At 41.1% G+C, this 18,832-nt stretch overlaps 1 protein-coding gene across 1 annotated transcript; it reads right to left on the bottom strand.

Annotated features, from left to right (window-relative positions):
* Nucleotides 1–2,035: 2,035 nt before the first annotated feature.
* LOC136529914 (AT-hook motif nuclear-localized protein 27-like) lies at nucleotides 2,036–2,938 on the bottom strand. Its single transcript, XM_066522964.1, has one exon. It carries the CDS (start codon nucleotides 2,890–2,892, stop codon nucleotides 2,059–2,061), a length of 834 nt encoding a protein of 277 aa, XP_066379061.1. The 5' UTR covers nucleotides 2,893–2,938; the 3' UTR covers nucleotides 2,036–2,058.
* Nucleotides 2,939–18,832: the final 15,894 nt, after the last annotated feature.

Genomic DNA, 18,832 nt, shown 5'->3' with positions numbered 1-18,832 from the left:
GTTGCTAGGATTTGAAAATTTTATGGCACAGCTGTTATAAAAGTTTTTGCCAAAGGCATATAGAAAGAATTTTCATTGTTTGTAATTCAAGTCAATCTATAGTCATTCCTAAGATGAGTCAAGCAGTTCGGGAAACCTTAAACATTTGGATAATGCATTTGTGGACCTCATCACACTGATCTCAAACTTACTGAAGCTTTTCGAGTTTGATCACACTAGGCTCGCCAGTTTGACTTAAGCTTGATCTTAGCTCTTGGCTTATGCTTGACCGTAGCTATAACTGGCTCCACCAGTCTTGAGTCCTTTTTTTCACAGCTTCTGGGACCATAAGCAGCAAACGCCAGCGTGGACAGTGAAAGACACTTGTAACTTTTAACAAAATAATAATGATACTAAGGGGAAACTATAGTATAATAGTATAGTGATTAAAATAGAAGTGCGTAGTACTCCTATTAGTAAAGAAAGAGATATTCTAACATGAAGTTCAACTCCACGATTTTTGAGAAAGAGACAGATATATTATGTATTAAAGAAATACAATAAACTACTGACAAATAAAGTGTAGAGAAATCCTAAAGATCAATGGCGATTAGGAATGGATATCTCAGATTCGGAGAAGGGAGAAGAGCACGGTTGGCACCCAGCCAACACAATGACCGGCCGAAAGGCGCCCGGGTGGAAGGGCCTAGCACGAAAAAAATATAACCCACTAAAAATTGTTCAAAGAAATTAATTGAATCTTTGTTGGAACAAAGGGGTGAAATGGCGTGCTACTAATCTATAAGAATTTGCAATTCTACCATGATTTTAGAGGAATTTTTTACATGAACTTCAAGCTCATGTAAGATTATATCCTCTCTTTGATTTTTTTTTATTTTGATTTCTTTCTTCCTTTCTTTATTTTGCTTACATTTCTACATGGTTAATGTTTTTTTTCTTCTTTCTTCATTTGTGCTTTCAAAAAGGCCCCAAAATGTGAGAGGTGAAGAATACAAAGCATGTGGTAGCAACCTAGCATAGTACTAACTAGGATTTGAGATAGGGAAGTACATGCATTCTGCAAACCCAATCAGAAAGTGCATTGTACCATGGGTAATAAAGTGGGATAGAGCATGGCAAAATGGAAGCGATGGATTTAAAAGCAAAAGCAAAACCAAATTATCATGAAGTTCGGAGAACGAAGCATGCCAAAAGCTAGATGGAGTAATCAAAAGATCAAATGAAATCAAATCTATGTATCCGGCTAGCTGGGGAGTAGTGAGTGACACAGCAGCATAATTTAGGCCCCGTTTAGATCCAATTTTTTTTGGATTTTGGCTACGGTAGCACTTTCGTTTTTATTTGGCAATTAGTGTCTAATTATGGACTAATTAGGTTCAAAAGTTTCGTCTCGCGATTTCTCACCCAACTGTGCAATTAGTTTTTTTTTTGTCTACATTTAGTACTCCATGCATGTGCCGCAAGATTCAATGTGACGGATCCTGCGCAAAATTTTTTGGGTTTTAGGGGCATCTAAACGGGGCCTTAGCAACGGAATCTCAGTTTTCTCATGAGTGCATTAATCACATGTAGACAGCTAGTGTTGCCAAATCAAAAGAGAAGAAATGTGATGTAGTGGTAAGTGAGTTTCGTTGACTCGCCTAAATAGAGTACCAATCTCCATTAAACAAGAACACTCACCTCATTTAACCACAGAGCTAGCCCATCACACAATTAAAACACTTGGTTCCAGCCTACCTGCTAAATTTGCTAGAGTAATTTGCAAGCACCAGCATGCTGATCTAATGCTCCATGCACCAAATTCTTTGGCTCCCTGTGGCCAAATCACTCCATTTTCCCACAACAAAATCACAAATCGAAGGAGAAGGAAATTACAGGAGCCCAACAGGAAATTTCAGGAGCCCAAGAAGGTTGGGCTCCAATGAATCAATTCCATGCATGCTGCATGCAGTACCAGCCCAACAATTACCTTGACAAAACCTAGTTCTCTAGTCAATGTTAGGACCAAGAAAACCAAGAACGCCGCCGGGAAGGATGATACATCGGTTGCGGCTCATCTCATACGCCGCCTCCCCACGGGTACGGCGGCGAGCGGTGGTCAGCGTAGCCGCCCGCGCCCATGGCCAGAGGAGGTTGCTGGGAGGGCACCATTGGCAGCTGTGGCTGCTGCACATCTTGCCCACCAGCCGAGGTAGCGGTGGAGAGGTCGGGCTTGACGTCGAGGAGCTCGGGGGCATCGGCGAGCGGGAGGCGCTCGTAGACCGCGTTGGCGAAGGTCGCGGCGAAGATCGTGACGGCCCCGGCGGCGACGAGCGGGCCCACGACGCAGCCGCCGAGGACCTGGCCCTGGCCGGCGGAGACGAGCACGGCGAGGCCCGACGCCTCGGGCGGGGCCGGTGGAGGCAGCACGGTGCCCGTGACGGAGAGGAGCTCGAACCGCCCCCGGAGCGGCGCCGCGGCGCCGCGCACGGCCACGTCCCCGACCGCGCCCGACGCGCCCAGGACGCAGACGCCGCGGCCCCGGCGGCGCGCGTACTCCGCCACGCACGCGGACACGTCGGCGCCCGGCGCCACCTCGAGCACGTGCGAGTGGAGCGCGTCGGGGCTGTCCCGCGTGATGATCACCGGCGGCTTGGGCTTGTTCTTGGACCCCAGCGGCCGGCCCCGCGGCCGACGCAGCGGCACGATGGCCCCCGCCGCCGCGCCCGCCGCTTGCTGCTGGCCCTGCTGCTTGCCGCCGCCCTCCGGCGAGGCCCCCGCGGGCGCCGTGGGAGCTGCTGGCGCCGTGGCTAGCGCCGGCGCCTGGTGGTGTGGCTGCGGCTGCTGGCGCTGGCGCTGCTGCGGCGGCGGGAAGTCCAGAGCCGCCTGCTCCCACCACTTGCTGCTGGCCATGCACGTACCCTCCTCCCTCCAAATCTGCCACTGGCTGGATCTACAGTGTTCCTACAGCTCCTCCAAAGCTTCCTGCCTTCTTGCCTCCTCTTCTTGGATCTAGACTAGACGAATAGGATAGGGAGCAACTGGGGAGAGAGAGAGCGGGGTCTGTGGGGAGGTGAGCAGTGCTCTGTTGCAGGTTTGGTGCGTCTGTGGCGCTTGCACTTTGTGCTGCTGCAGTTAAGCTGAGGGGTGAAGTTTAGTAGCTGTCTCGTCGGATCTTTGACACGTACAACGAGTATTAAATATAGACTAATTATAAAACTAATTTCATAGTTTTTGACTAATCTGTGAGACGAATCTTTTAAACCTAATTAGTCTATGATTTGACAATGTGATGCTATAGTAAACATGTGCTAATGACGAATTAATTAGACTCGATTAATTCATCTCGTTGATTACTGACGAATTCTATAATTTATTTTTTTATTAATATCCGAACACTCATGCTCGTAGGAGCACACTGTTCCATTGGGTTGATGACATGATGAATAGGAGTATTATACAATCAATCTTCAGTTGTTTGGAGTTATTGGGCCATGGTTTTGCGCTGTGAATAGTGTAATCTTGTTGCCCACATGCTTGTTTCATCAAAATAACAAAGACTCAGCTGAAGTTGTCACATCTTATATCGGTGAAACCGAAGATGCATGGAATTGTCTATGAATATAATAGAAGATTTATTTCCATTTGCCATGACATTATTGATTTGCAAACTGCAAAGGTCGGGACAATGCTATGGTACATCCTTTACTTGCTAACAAATTTGAGTCCTTGATTCTTTTTTTTAAATAGACTAATTAATTAATTGAAGTAGGAAAAAGAAAAAAAATCTTGCCAAATACCCAAGTCACGGTTACCTCGTCACGGAGACAGGCTTATAAAAAATTAGATAAGAAATTAAGGAACCTATAAAAAATTAAGGAAATCTTCATTGATAAATATGTTTCAACTTTCAAGACCTTTTACGTTTATATTTTAAATCTCAACGTGCCGATTTCAAGTTGATATCTGAATGAAAATCTGAATTCAAACTAGCCATTGTATTCATATACGATATGTCCATATCTGTATTCGAAGTCGAACTATAGTAAGGATAATGTTTTCTGAGTTTGATTTCACGCACATTTGTATTCCATAGTCTACCTAAGAGAGCAATTTTCTATTTTATAATAAATACTAGGTAGCGTGCCCGTGCGTTGCTACGGGACAGCTAAACTTTTGTACTAAAAACACACGGATCGCACGATAAGATAACAATACCGTGTAATACAATTTTTTATGACTGTAACCTCCAAACGCAAGGAGCTAAAAAAATCCCTGTTTTACCTGTCCAGCACGAGCTTCTCCTCATAGTGTGCCTGATTGTCCCCATCACCTCACTTTTTGTGCTCCATATTGGTTGTACCTATACCACCATCTGTGGAACCCTCTAGTCCTAACAACATCTCCATATCATAGTTGGCCTCCTCACCGGGTGGCTCATCCCTATCATTACTTTGTCCCGTGGGGACATGTTCTTCCATGGTTTTTTGCACATAGTAAATGGAGATAACATAAAGTCATCAACCTAGATCCCAGCGGCTAGCGAACCACAGGCAGCGAATCAAATCCAGAGTATATGTTCTGGCTTTACTTTCAAAACTATAATGTGCAAAGAAGCAACTACAACAATATGCAGGTACTATAGGTAGGTTTAAAACTCCATCAAATTAAAAACAACAAAAGTGAAATGCCTTAGTTCTAATCAGCACTGCAATCGCATTGCTAAAATTCATTAAGATTCACGTCTTATATATTATATAACCAAATATTTTTATCACAGTAAAATATATAAGATTCTACAATTATACCGTTATAGCATAACATTGAGCGAAAGATAATTTTATCTCTAATTTGAAGAATAAATATTGTTCTTTCAACCAAACTATCCAAAATACATCAAAAGAAAATTGATCAACCTGTAAATTTTGTAAGCATCAACCAGTGACCGATACAAAAGGATCATGTCTTGAACATTGATGGATATTACAATAATTTACATACCACTATTTTGTAATAAAATAGTTCTGATTCCCTCCACTACCGGCATGTGCTAAAATCACCCGACATGTGCTTACATGGTCAACAAAGCAGGAAAGCACCTTAGCCCAATACGAGTTATCCTGTAGGCTTTCATATGCAATTTTGACAGTATCCAGCTTTGCCTGTTTAAAAGGAGTCGGTTTTAGGCTGCAGTAGATGAACAAAAAGGAAATTTACCATAATTTTGACAATGGTCAGATTAATGATGACAAGGAGTTGGACCCAAAACCAACATCACATCGAGGATGAAAAATGAGTGTATTATCTCAAGATATAATTCCAGAGGTAGTAAATCATTTCATATTTGGCATATTATCAGATTGCAAGCAGATAAAAAGTAACACCACAGATAGTGACTCGACAAAGTATTTATATCGAAGTCTAAGGGGAGGCACCAAGGCAAGTCAAAATGTATATAACCCAAAATATTTGTATTCAAATCAACTTCATGTATCCCAGCTCCTTTTTCAGTAACTCAAGCTACGTAGCTACCAAGTAGCAACACTTTTTGAGTGGATCTGATCCTTGGTCATCAGGATGAGGAATGCAGTGTTCGGAACTTGAATTGTTTCTCTATAAAGAATTGCAAAGAGGGATTCATTGAAGGATATATAATAATAAAAGAGCATGGCGTATTTGATTCTTTTCCTACTGCTTGGGCTAACTGTGTTCAATGTTTCAGTCTTTCAGACTTCATTGTAATATCACAAGAACTATATTTCTTTTTCTTTTTCCTCGCAAAAAGGAACTATATTTCTGCTAAAACAAAAACAAAAAGACCCTGCATAGAAGGTACAGATGAAAAAGAAATTATTGGGTATTGTTCTTCCAATATTTTTTAGAGTATTATATTTTCTAGCGTACGGGGAACAGTGAAAAAAGTAGGGGGGCAAATTTACCTTAGTTGACTTGAACATGATTTGCGCAGGGCAATTGAGGAAGGTGAGTGAGGCCTTGGTGAGGCCATTGGAGCCCATGAGCATGGCCGAGAGCCGGGTTCACCATCTGCTTCACGAGCCCCTGCACAAACGTGAAGTACCAGCTGAGCTGCAGGCACACGGTGAAACAATTCAGAAACGCTTAGCAGCAAGTGATCACTTGCACTTCTTGCAGGTGGTACGGATGGAGGCATGCATGCATTGTAGTGCAGTAACAAGGTCACATGAACTGAAGCCTGTTGTACACGTACTCTTGAAGCAAGACAAGAGCAGAAATTAGCTGGCCACCTAAGATGGTAATGTAACTGGGAGAATAATTGTGAGCTGAAAAAGTTTCACTGTCAAGAAAATTTGTGCAGGCAGTGAAATTAAAGCATGAGGAAATTCTTCTGGGCAACGCTTGCGGCAGTTTCAGAAAACCACGCTTGTAAGTTAATAAAAACAATTCCTACTGGAATAGTTAAATCAGCTTGTAAGTTAGCTTAAGCAAAATTTATTGGTGTAAGGCAAATATGATATTGCGTCCAGGAATCAAGTAAATATTCTAACATGTGGATTAAAACAAAGATTGTCACTCTGGTGCATGGCTTAGAAATAATCAAATATATCAAAAGAAACCTTACTACGAAAATAATTTACTAAAAGAGACCTAAGATCCTGTAGAAGCTAGGAAGTTACCAAAAGGCTTGCAGCTAAATAATTCCCTAGTATATTTGTTCGTGCTAACGCTACGGGCCACATTAAGTCCAAAGTTAATTCTATCAAAATTGAAGTACTTAGCTAATTGTGTTTTGTCATAGTTGTTTTCATAGCATTGGCACAAGACGCGTTGATTTATCTATGCAGTCCCTACAAACCAGTGCAAACACTCCATGACTGTCTGTCGATGTTTGACCACCGATAGCCTGCCACGGGGATACCCGAGGCAGTATGTTCAGGCTTCAGCGTATGCAGAACTCAACGGTTAACGCAAGAGACAGTCGATTTATCCTGGTTCGGGCCCTCGACCGTGATCGAGTAATAGCCCTACGTCCAGTCGGCGTTAGCCTTTGCGTTGGATTGATTGTAAAGTGTTGTGTACAATTGTTCTGTCGAACTCTCCGATCTAAGGAGCCCTGCCCTCCTTTATATAATCAGGAGGGCAGAGTCCTAGTCGGTTTACAATGAGGGTTCCTAGTAGGATTACTGAATAATACTACTACTAAGATTACATGGGAAGAATCCTAGTTAGACTAGTTCTTCTCTCTTCCTTGCAGGATATCCTGTGGGTCCCGCATCGACACTGTCCCTGTCTTCCGAATAATTCCTGCAAAATCAACAAAGACAGATGGTCAGGCATGTACATTTTGCACGTAATGCTACTTACAATTTCACAAATAGCTTACAGGACCTAGCTTCTAATGTAAACCAGCTAGGCCTAGGAGCACATAAAGAAAAAGATTATAACACGCAGAAAAGTATATATGATTGTTACCAACTATAAGCTGAAAACCAAAAGAAAAGTGTCATTATCATAAAAAAGGAAGAGCTTCTCATAATTGTCAACACAATCTAAGACAGCTCGTATAAGTACTTTTGGTACTGCATTTCTGAGCCATATGGACACTGGCTTATATTTTTATTGCTACTGCCAGTATTTGGTTGGCACAAGCTAAAAAGGCATGCTAGATGATATCAGTACGCGTCCTTTTTTTTGTCAACACAAGACCATGAGGAGCACCAACAGAATTATCTAGGATACACTGAAGAACCCCAACAGTAATAACATAAACTGAACAACAGCTTGGCATGTTGCGACGTAGCTGGTTGATGACATTTTGCCGTAGGTCCAAATCGAAACCTCAATAAGGATACCTATGAAAAGAAAGGAAAAGCCTTAGCACTCTGATAAATTTACTTTGTTTAAGAATGGATAAAATTCACGTTACATGGTACCAATGATCTTGCCAATAGTTAATGAAGATGAGCAATGTAACTGAGATACATGTGCATCTTTAACTTTAAAGCAACATATTCACTGAAACATGTTTTGCCTGCATCAAAGTGAAAACCAATATTATGGAGCAGATGAAGAAAACAATGGCCAAAAAGTCTCACTTTATACTACCAAAGATCTTTTTTTTGGTCCTTGTGGCAGCAGCTTGTACACATGAATCATATTCCTTTGATCGACCTCGTTAGAAAATGGCAGGAACTAATTCAATGAAGTCAATTAACGAAATTGGATGAAGGATGAAGAAAGTTTTGAAGAATCTAGAATATGAGAACTGCATACTATACCTGAACCATCCACAGCTGAATCATTTAAACAGAGGTAAGCCCGACAAACCCCTGCGAGCCCAATATCTGATTCCGTGGACTGGATGTAGCTCGCGAGAAACCCCCGCAATCCCAATCTTGAGTGAACCATGGAGAGCCAGGAAGAATTTCTTGTACAAAGAAAAAGGTATTTAAGTGCTGCAATGCTACAAAGTAGTTGATTGGAACTAAATTAGAAACAAAAAAACATGGAACTTTAAACCATTCCTTCGCGTGGCCCTAGAGGACGTTGACGGCGGCGGCGTGGATGGCCGGGAGCCGCTTCACGGCCTTGTCCACCGACCGCGCACACGCCGCGCAGGTCATCCCGGACACGGAGAACACCGTCACCTTGTCATCCTCCTCATCCGGTCATCCCCCGCACCGACCGCGGCCTACAGGTGTCTGAGAGATGGAGATGAGGGTGGATCCATGGAGATGGTGCCGCCGATCTGATTCCTATCGGAAGTCAACAACATAGGAACCTCCACCAGCGTCGTCTCCTAGGTCGACAAGGGCAGCGACGGTGAAGACGGAGGGCGCGCGGCGGCACCCGACGTGGCGGCGTGGCTCCGTCCCCTCTGCTCGGCAGCAGGGGCGGCGTGGTGAAGGGGCAGGGAGGCCGTCGGAGGGCTTCACCGGCGTCGTGGACGAGATCTGGTGAGGGCGGTGAATCGACTGTTGCGACCTTTGACCGCTGGCTCGGGGAAACGCAAGCAGGTAGTGACTCGGGGAACCACTGGGGGGCGGAAGCGCGGGCCGGCGCGGGAAGCTCAAGCGGCCAGCGACGACGGCAAGGCGATGGCACAGCGAGGCCCAGCGACTCAGCTACCGAATGCGCGTGCCTGGCCGCGCCGCTCGATTCGCCGGATCCGAGCTCCGGTGCGACGGGGAACGGGCTTCCGGTCGGCTCGCGCGACGCGGTACTAGATCCGGCACACCGGCTGCTGCTGTGCTAAGGCGCAGCGAGACGACGAGCGTGATGAGTCGCCGTTGGGGAAGAAGCGGGCGGTGGTGGTGAATGGGAGGCGGCGGCGTGGGAGAGCGCGAATAGCGAGGTCGAGCTCCGGCGGCAGCGGTGGCGGCACGGCAGGGGGGAAGAGGAGGCAGAGGTTGTCGCGGCAACCTCAATCCGACGAACGACAAGCGGGGAACGGCGAGGTCGACGGCGCACGGAGAGGAGACGGCAGCGTGGGCGAGAGAGGGACCGAGAGCGTGATTGGAGGTGGATTTCCAAGGAAAGGGTGGGGGACCGGGGGTGGCGTGGGATTGCACGGGCCGGCTGGACGAAGGTGAGGCGAAATTTTGTCGCACAAAAAAGTGTTCACACTTTGTTCTTTTTACTTGTAGGAGATATAATAGAAAACATTTATGTGGTATCTTAGAGAGCATGTATAGACGTCTATAGATGCTAACACGTTTTGTATAGTAGCACGGTAACATGTAAGCACGTCCAAAATCACATGTGGCAATATGGCAAGGCAACACGGTACAAAATTGTGTGTAAATCAAGTGCATCAAGTCATATACAAAATTATATGGTAATCATAATATATCAAGTCTAAAGTTGCCAAATAAAAAGGATCTATCATATCTACCAGATCACACATGCATCAATCAAATCTAGAAAAAATATTTTCTATATCTCAAACTTTCCGTTTTTTATCATTTTTATAAAATAAATAAATAAATATATATATATTTCACATATTACCTTCTGTGAGGCAATAGGTGATCGTAGTTGTTCGATCTAAGACTAAGAAAATGAACGGCTCACAATTATTTGGGGATACCGTACCATTTCCCTTTAGTTCGGTCAAGCCAGGCCAAATCAACCAAAGGAAAAAATGTAATCATTAGTGAAGAATGCCCTAAACCCTAAACCCGACATTTGCTGTTACATTGAAGACTTCGACGTTGTGTGTGTGTGTGGGGGGGGGGGGGGGGGGGGGGGTACAGAAGAAAATATGTCTAGTTCCAGAAACCAACCTAGCCAGTTTGAAAAATGGCTTAGCCGATTTTTCCAAAAGGTCTGCAAAGAATTACAAATCCAAGACGAAGGTGAGGTCGGGCTTTTAGGAAGATTTGGACATGGTTACCAGGAAGACAAACAATTGTCCAAGCAAGAAGGATCTGAAGACATCAGAAAAACATCAAGAACAACCAGGTTGTCAATCACAAGGTAATCATGTTATTGCACCTTACCCTATTTATGGGTCATTACTATGCGCACTTGGTTATATCCTTGCACTTCCTCACTTTGGGATTATAGTAGTATGCATATGCCCTAATATATTATTCAATATCCAATTGCATACTCCAACTATACTTCATCACCATGACTGATTATTGTTAATTATAATCTGGTCAAAAGCACATCTCCTCATGTTAAAAATAAAGTGAGAAGAGAAGCAAGTAAATATTTAAATATCTACAGTCGAGGTGGTGTCAATCATCTCACACACAAAAAAAGTGATTGCAATGAATGCGCATAGAAAGACCAATGGAGCAACAAGTAGAGGTTATTCTAGCAGAGGCTAAGCAAAAGCCAACGTCTACAAAGAAGGTGTGGAAGCCAAAATAGGTTGCTTGTACATCTACTTGAGTTTGATCAAGAGTTATGACCGAAAACATGATTATCGCCCTTAGAAGAAAATATGGTCTATGAATATTGTTAATCATCATTATTAGGATGTTGTGGTCTATAATAATAATTTTTTAGTATGCAAGCTTTATAAAAAACATGGAGTATATGTTGCAACTCAAAAACGGCCAAAAGAGGCAAACTAGGATTGATTCTAGGAAAAAATGGCTTAGTCAGTTTCCCAAACATACCAAGCTGATTTTAGAACTTTCTCAATTGCAATTTGTACTTTACCATTGTGTTCTAGTTCTTAAGGCAATCGAAATGCATAATATAGAAGGCCAAATTTGGAGTCCAAATGAGGTAATTACGCTTTTGGAAAGATTTAGCCCGTGGAAACTGATTAAGCCGATTTTGGCAGCCTAGATTAAAATTGAGTTGTATTTGACATGATTTGTAAGAGATTTCGACCCCCACGAGATAAGTCCACTCCACCCTATAAATATAAAGTTCCACTATCATTTCAGGGCATCTGATCAATAAAAAAACAATCAATTATCTTCTCTGTCTTTCTCTTTTACTATTTTCTACCCTGATCTCTTCTAACCTCCATAATTATTGTTCTATAAGCATATAAATGCTATTTGTGAGCATTCTAGGTGGTCTTGTTGATTCTAGATCAACCCTAGGTGCGCCTCCTCGACGGGCTCCTTCCTAGGAGGTGTCTCTAGGTTCTTCGCGGTAAATCTACCAAAACTGGCTAACCCATTTTTCCTTGCTTCATCGTGAATTGATCCTCAAGAGTAAGTGATCCTCATGTGATCCGAGCATGCTAGCCCTTTAAGGCATGGGGCTAGATTTGTGTCAATAGAGGGTTGTCATTTAGGAGGCATTGTGTTGTTTGACTCGAAGGTTGTACTATGATGTCTTTGTCTGCTAGTTGTCTCTTGAAAGTAAACTCTCCCGAGGGGCAAATGGGTGGTGCTAGAGTGATTGGTTCGTTGGTTTCATTTGATGTAGCTGGTGGCAAGATGACTGCATTCGAGGGGTCACTTTGGGTATTATTTTATGTGTTTCGTGTAGAGGCTTGTGGATCTCCTTGGGATGCACTTGATGATGTATTTCTTGTTGTCCTTGGTTTGTTTGTTCAATACACAAATGGTGCCAAACTATTGGGATACAGATTCTCCCCTAGACACTCATGGGAGGCTCGATGGTTTCAGGGATCATGAGCTCTCAATAGTAAGTGAAAAAGGAAGTTAAAGCCATAAAAAAGAACACAAAAATAATAACATGTTTCTCTCTTTTTCAATCATCAAACATCATATTTATAGGAGAGACAAATGGTTGCCCTCACAACATGTCCCCGTTATACCAACTATATATTCCTGACATATTCGAGGCACAATGGTTTTTTGCCCAGATCTACCGGCTTTGTGGTCCCACTTGCTTGCTCTAGTTCTCCACCCTGAGGCGAGTTGTGAACCATCATGGAATAATGAAGGTTTAATTTCTCTCTCCCATGCTCATCGTGTAGCTTTGGGATCTCACAGGAGTTTTTGAGTCTCATCTAGAACCCTTCGGGAGCTTCCAATCACCATGTTGTTCCGGAGTTACCTGCACTCTCTTCACTCTCCCATGCTCTCCTTGTGGGTTGGTGTTACCTACGTACGCGGATGCTGAGTTTGATGCACCTTCGCATGCAGGTGCAATGGAGAGAGGCGATGTATGAAGGTGGATGGTATTTCCAAAGGTCTCAGCCCTAATAGAACATGTCCCCTATTCTTTCTTACCTTTGTCAGTAACCTTCAACCATAGTCGCTAGCTATGCATAAAATACAAAAAATATACAAAATCTTAGTTGATTTCTATGGGAACAATTTTGCTATCACCATTTTATTACAATTAGTTCAAAGAGACCACATCATAAAATACAAAAGTAGATATACACAGTAATTTTGATATCATAGTTTGCTAATCCTTGAGCTTCATACTACTTTAAAAGGTAAATTCCTATGGTTGTACAAATCCCTAACTTTTCTATCCTCCAAACTATTTGACAATCAGAGTGTTAAGGACTACTGCATGTAATTTATTTATAAGCTCATTCCACTTTGTTACCCTTTGTTCAAAAATCTCTTCTGAAATCCTAAGGGGCCATTTGGCAGCGCTCCTTGGAGCAGCTTCTCCTTGCTCCCTCTTCATCTAAACACTAAAAATCTATATAGTCTAGTGGAGGGTAGACAATAATCACTTCTCTATTGACACGGGGAGGTAGAAGCAAAAAAACTGTTTCTCACTCCCTATTCAAACCCCACCAGAATCATTCTAAATTCAATTCTTACCTGCTCCCCACTAGAATCAACTAGAATCACTCCATCAAAGAATCAAGGAACTAGATCTAAAAATCAGGGAGTGAAACTCTACCAAACATGCCCTAATATTATTGCCCTTCATTCTAACAACATGTTACTCTACAATGCATTATTCTTTCAGTGGTAGACGACATGTCTATTGATAGCAAGATACTTGTGGTGACTTTAATTTGTCAATCTTAAGATCTACTTGTTTAGTTTTTGGAAGGTGCTCGTAGAGGTAGAGTTTGTATGTGTATGTTCATAGAAGTGAGTGTGCATGTATGTATGTGAGTGTCTATGGCCGTGTTTCACAAAAAAGGTATGTCGTCTGTCTTCAATGAGTTCCAACAAATTTCCTCTCCTAAGCGAGAGGTTGGATATGTTGTTTCTATTTACATATGGAAGGACTTATTGTTCATCCCTGTTGTAGATTTTTGTTCAATGTTACCGGTTGTTCCACTATGGAATTATAAGTGCCATGAGTGAACTCTAGACATTGGATTTGTGGCTTACCCAATGTTTGGGGTTACTCAACAATTCTAGTGTAGTGATTGTGATTGTTGTGTGACTATGGCACTCCATGGTGTCTCATCCACTTGAGCCAAGGTGAAGAGACGTATACTCCTTCTGTCCCAAAATAAATCAATTCCAAAAATCACTCTAGATCAAACCATCTTAACTTTTTGCAATTTAGCTTTTTGTGATGTATTCAAAAATCAATTAATTCCTAGAATCATGTAAAGTCAAACTATCTTAAGTTCGACCAGTTTTGTAGGAATAGATAACGTCTATGCCACCAAATAAGTACAATATGAAAAATATATTTCATGATGTATCTAGTGATACTAATTTATTGTCATTAATATTGGATCTCTTTTCTATAAATTTGGTTAAAGTTATTAATAGTTTGACTTAGAACAAATATAAAAGTTTATTTAATTTTGAATGGAGGGAGTATATCACAAGAGAAAGACCAAACTAGAAGTGTAGATGCTTCTCAATGCCTCTATATAGAACAAAGAACTATTGTGAGTTTGTATGGCAATAATATATAACTCATATAATGGTTTAAGAGTTATCTTATACTAGTAGTCATTAATTTTAAAGATGAATATTTTTTGAAATAACTATCTCTTCTTCTCAGCACCTATTTTATATGGTATTGCATATGACATCCCTTGAGATCGATGCTGCTTAGCAATGTATTTGCCCATGTGTGTCCCCACTTGAGATTAGAAACAAGGGAGTAGTCATCAGCACAAAATTGAGCAGACATACATATCAAATGATACTCCCACGTTTAAAAACTATAAGTCCTTTTAGTTTTTGTTTCTAAATCAAACTTATTTTTTATATAAAAATATGTAACATCTACAATATCAAATAAATGCACAACCAACATATATTTTATGGTGTCTCTATTAATTTTGCTTGATGCTATAGATGCTTGTTACCTATTATAAACTAAAACTAGACAAGTTTGGAACACAGAAATTCAAATTAGAAGAATGAAAAAAATGTAGCAATAGAATATGAAGGAAACAAGAAAATAGAGGAATGGAAAATCAAAGAAAAAAATATAGAAAGAGGCGTTTATAACATAGGAACGAAAAATATAGGAAACAAGAATTAAGTGGGTTCCATGTATGAAAAAGACATTGTCACACCCCAAAATTTCTAATTTTGGGTTGTGCATAGAAAACACTAAATAAAATGAATTATTTTAATTTTTGGATAAAATTTACCAAGTTTAGTTTGAGCTAGCGCAAATTTAGTTATAGGAAAAATATGAATTTTCAAAGTTTTCTAATTTTGAAGGGCGTTTGGATGATGTGATGTTTGCTTGTTGCTTCTTTGTGTGTTGAGAATGAGCAAAGTCTTTAAAATGCGTTAGTAGGTCGATTTTCTTTCTCCGGCACACCTTTATCTTTTTCTACAATCAAATTCTTTGTTTCTTGGCTCAAGTTTTCATTGGGAACTTTCTAAAATATTTTCTTTGTAACACAAATAACTCCTTTTAGTTCCTCGTCCGTCAATCAATCTCTACAAATTTCCCGGGAGTTTTTCCAGCTTTTTCTAGAACTTGATCCTACTTATCTGTGAGCATAATTTAATTTTTAGATACTCCAAATTATATTATCATGGGCTCCAAATACTTTATTTGGGTTCCTCATATTCCATAATGTCTCTGAGAATTTTCCTCGAATTTTCAGAGCTTTCGGAGTATTTTTCGCGGCTTAAATAATAATTCTAGACTTTTCTAGAATTATTTTATCCACAAAATTAATTAATTCCAAAAATAATAAATCTCTCATTTTTCCCAACGCTCAAAGTCTATGTACAATAATCCTAATAAATTCTAAAAGCCCATGTATTTATTTACTATGGGCTTTAATGACTATTTAGGCCCATTAGTAAATATGGAGGGTGCAACATCAATTAGTACCATATTGCTAGTTGATATAGATGCGGGAAGTTTTTCTTCCAATAAATATGTACCAACCCCTTGAAAAAAGAACACCAAAACTACCGTAAAGGGAGCCCCTAGTTTGGGAAATTCCTCATATAGTAAATTAGATTTTTCTCCTCCTTCTCTCGCCGTCGCCGTCGCCGCCGCGCTGCCTAGCCTGACCATCTTCTCATTCGTGCAACAAGTCGAGCCGACCCCTACGCAGCTGTTGTTGCCATGGCCATGTGGTGGCTGTACGGGAGGCCAAAGAATGAAGACCAGGTAATTACGAAATTACCACCAGTTCGTAATATCGTCGTCGTATATTCGTTTTAAGTCTGTTTCAAGTCGTTCCAATTGCGTTAGATTCGTATCGATGTGATCTACATGCTAGTGTCGTCATTTTTCATGTCAAGTGACTTTTATATATATGCTTAAATATTAATTTGATTAATATGCATGTAACTAGTTTTTATAAATAAAAGTACCATAATTATATACAATGCTCTTTTGCAAATAAGTTTTAACATGACTAGTTGCTAACATAAATATGTTTCTAAATTATAATATATTTAGTCTAAACACACATCAAATTTGATTAGATGTTCTCACATGTCAGTTTGTATTTGCAAGTTAAAGTTGAATTGGCATAAATGATATCAAAATATTTATAAATAAAATATGTTTAGCTTCAACTCAGTTTTTAAGTATAAATATGATTTGTTTAATCTAAATCAATGCTACTCACATAGTTTTTCCTAATTAACATAAATCAAGCTTATAGTCCTCTCTTTTCTTTTATAATATAAAACCCTATAGTCGTTTCTTTACAACCCTATAGTTCCGATTAGCGTGCTTTTTATGTCTGTGTGTTCATAGCGACGTGTAGAACATCTTTAAAACATTTTTACTTGTTGTTTTATATATTTGATGTATTGTTCTAATTTAGTTCTATTGTTTGCTTCGTGTATGATTGTATGGATGCTTGTGTGGTACTTTATGATCATGTCCAGTCGGTGAGCTTTACGTGTTGATCAAGAATGAGTTCCATTGAAGGTTTGGACTAGAAGAAGGATCTAAGTTTAAGGCAAGTATAGCATGGGATCATCCTTTTTGTCCTATACACCTTTAATCATTTAATTCATACTGCATATGTCTACCTTGACTACCACTAAGAATTTCCTAGTATTTTGTTACTTTGTGCCTCGATACCTATGGGGTATTGTATTGGGTAGTATGATGCTAGTGCTCAATTAAAGACCATGATCTTATAACTTGACTAATGGTATATGCAATAAATATTAAAAGATGTTTTTAGCAACATGAAATAAGGGGGCTAGAGTATTGGGCTGTTTTTATGGTCCTCTAGATTCCTCTCCCTAAGGACTTATTTGTAAGTGATCATCCATGACTTACATTACAACTATAAGGGCTACATGGCTCTGGCTTTAGCTCAGTATGAGGACCTTTTTTAGCTTATTAGTGGTTACCTTTATTGGCGTAAGAATGACTTGCCAAATCGGGTATAGGACAACCTCTGTCCCTTTATGTATAGGTTGCGTATCATTGTGCCATCGGGAAGGGGGGGGTTCCTACATCTATTTGTCGAGTGAATCTAATGGTCCTAACTTGTTAGACAAACCTTTGAAATGCTTTATAGTGAACTCTGCCGACCTTCCTTGGAAGTGGGTCAAGAGATTAGCTACCTTGGGCGAAAGGGTAAATCACGACTCACAGTGAAAGTGTACAACCTCTGCAGAGTGTAAAACTAGTATATCAGCCGTGCTCACGGTCACGAGCGGCCTTGGAACATTTATGGAATAGATGATGAACGCTAATGATACTGATGATAAAGATACTCACTAATGATTACTGTTTATGCTATTCATTATTCATGTTTACCTGATCATGTGTGTACATGGGCTTATGATAAGCTTGTTGCTACTCAATTACTAAAATCAGGACTCATTAAAAGCTAATCGCAGTTAAACCAATGTCAGCCTTTTGAGCCTCATGAACCCCATGTTATATTTGTTGAGTACGACATGTACTTACACTTGCTTTATTTTTTTAATTATTTGGATAAAAATCCCAAATGGGTACCATATTGCTAGAGTTTGAATGAATTTGGCTTGTGATCAACCAGTTAGTTGTCCCTGTGGATTTGGAGCCTTCGCCTAAAGATCAGAGTTGTCTTTTCGCTGTTTGCTATCTAAGGTTGTATTCTTTATATTAAGTACATTATATATTGAGCATTGTCTTTTTATATTACCCTTATTTATAGCTATATATGAGATTTGACTTCCTGGGCTCACATATGGTGTGTATCTGGTTTTATTCTTAAAACCGGGTGCTACAGACATATGGGCACATAACTTCTTAAATTGAATCTCTTAGGCGTTGACATGTTGTCCCTACAAGCCTAGGTCCCATCATCGGTGTGAGAGGGTAGCAAGAGCTGTGCCCAGATTCTGTCTCCCTCAATGTGCTACTTTGTTTCTCTCTTCTTGAAAGGCGTTGCCTCGGGCAACCATGAAGGAAACGAAAGTGTCGGTGTTTCGAGTTGCCACTGACAAGTAAATTTCTAATATTGCGTGTTTGGCTCAGATGGTGTACTTAGAGGACATGAGGTTTATACTAGTTTGGGCAGAATATCCCTACGTCTAGTTTATTGCTGCTGCTCGTGTTACTAGCACTAGAAGTTCGTAGTAGGGGTTATAAATGGGCGAGAGAGGGACATATCACAAGTCTCTAGTGAAAGGAGTGAACGGGTGCTGAGAGAGCTCGGTTGCTACTCGGCCATGTGTTCGGGGTTCGATGGTTCATGATGGTTCGATCGGATCTAGCCTGAATCGATGTGATGTGTTGCGATGCCCCTTATGGGACAGCCTGCTTTCTCTTTTATAGGCCAAGGGAAAGCATAGGTTACAGCGGAGGAAAGAGAAGAATGAGAGAGAGAGAGCCAAAGGCCTTTAGGATCACCATGTCCTTCTTCTCCTTCTTGCGGGTCCCACCGACCCTGTAGATGTCAATAGGGATGGCTTCGCATCGTAGTCCTGTCCGTCACTAGCGTCATGCACAGGCGTCATATGTCGGTCATAGCGCTCCACTCCGTCCTGACGAACATCATGGTGAACTGACACGCCCATCCGTATTTGTACGGGGGTTAGGCAAAAAAGCACCGGTA

Source organism: Miscanthus floridulus, chromosome 19, assembly GCF_019320115.1.
Source record: "Miscanthus floridulus cultivar M001 chromosome 19, ASM1932011v1, whole genome shotgun sequence".
Lineage (NCBI taxonomy): Eukaryota > Viridiplantae > Streptophyta > Magnoliopsida > Poales > Poaceae > Miscanthus > Miscanthus floridulus.
Note: the sequence above shows the minus strand (reverse complement) of the source record. Positions and strands in the feature narration are given on the sequence as shown.

Excerpts from the sequence above, each read along its gene's own strand:
- LOC136529914 (XM_066522964.1), bottom strand. The coding sequence starts at position 2,892 with ATGGCCAGCAGCAAGTGGTGGGAGCAGGCGGCTCTGGACTTCCCGCCG.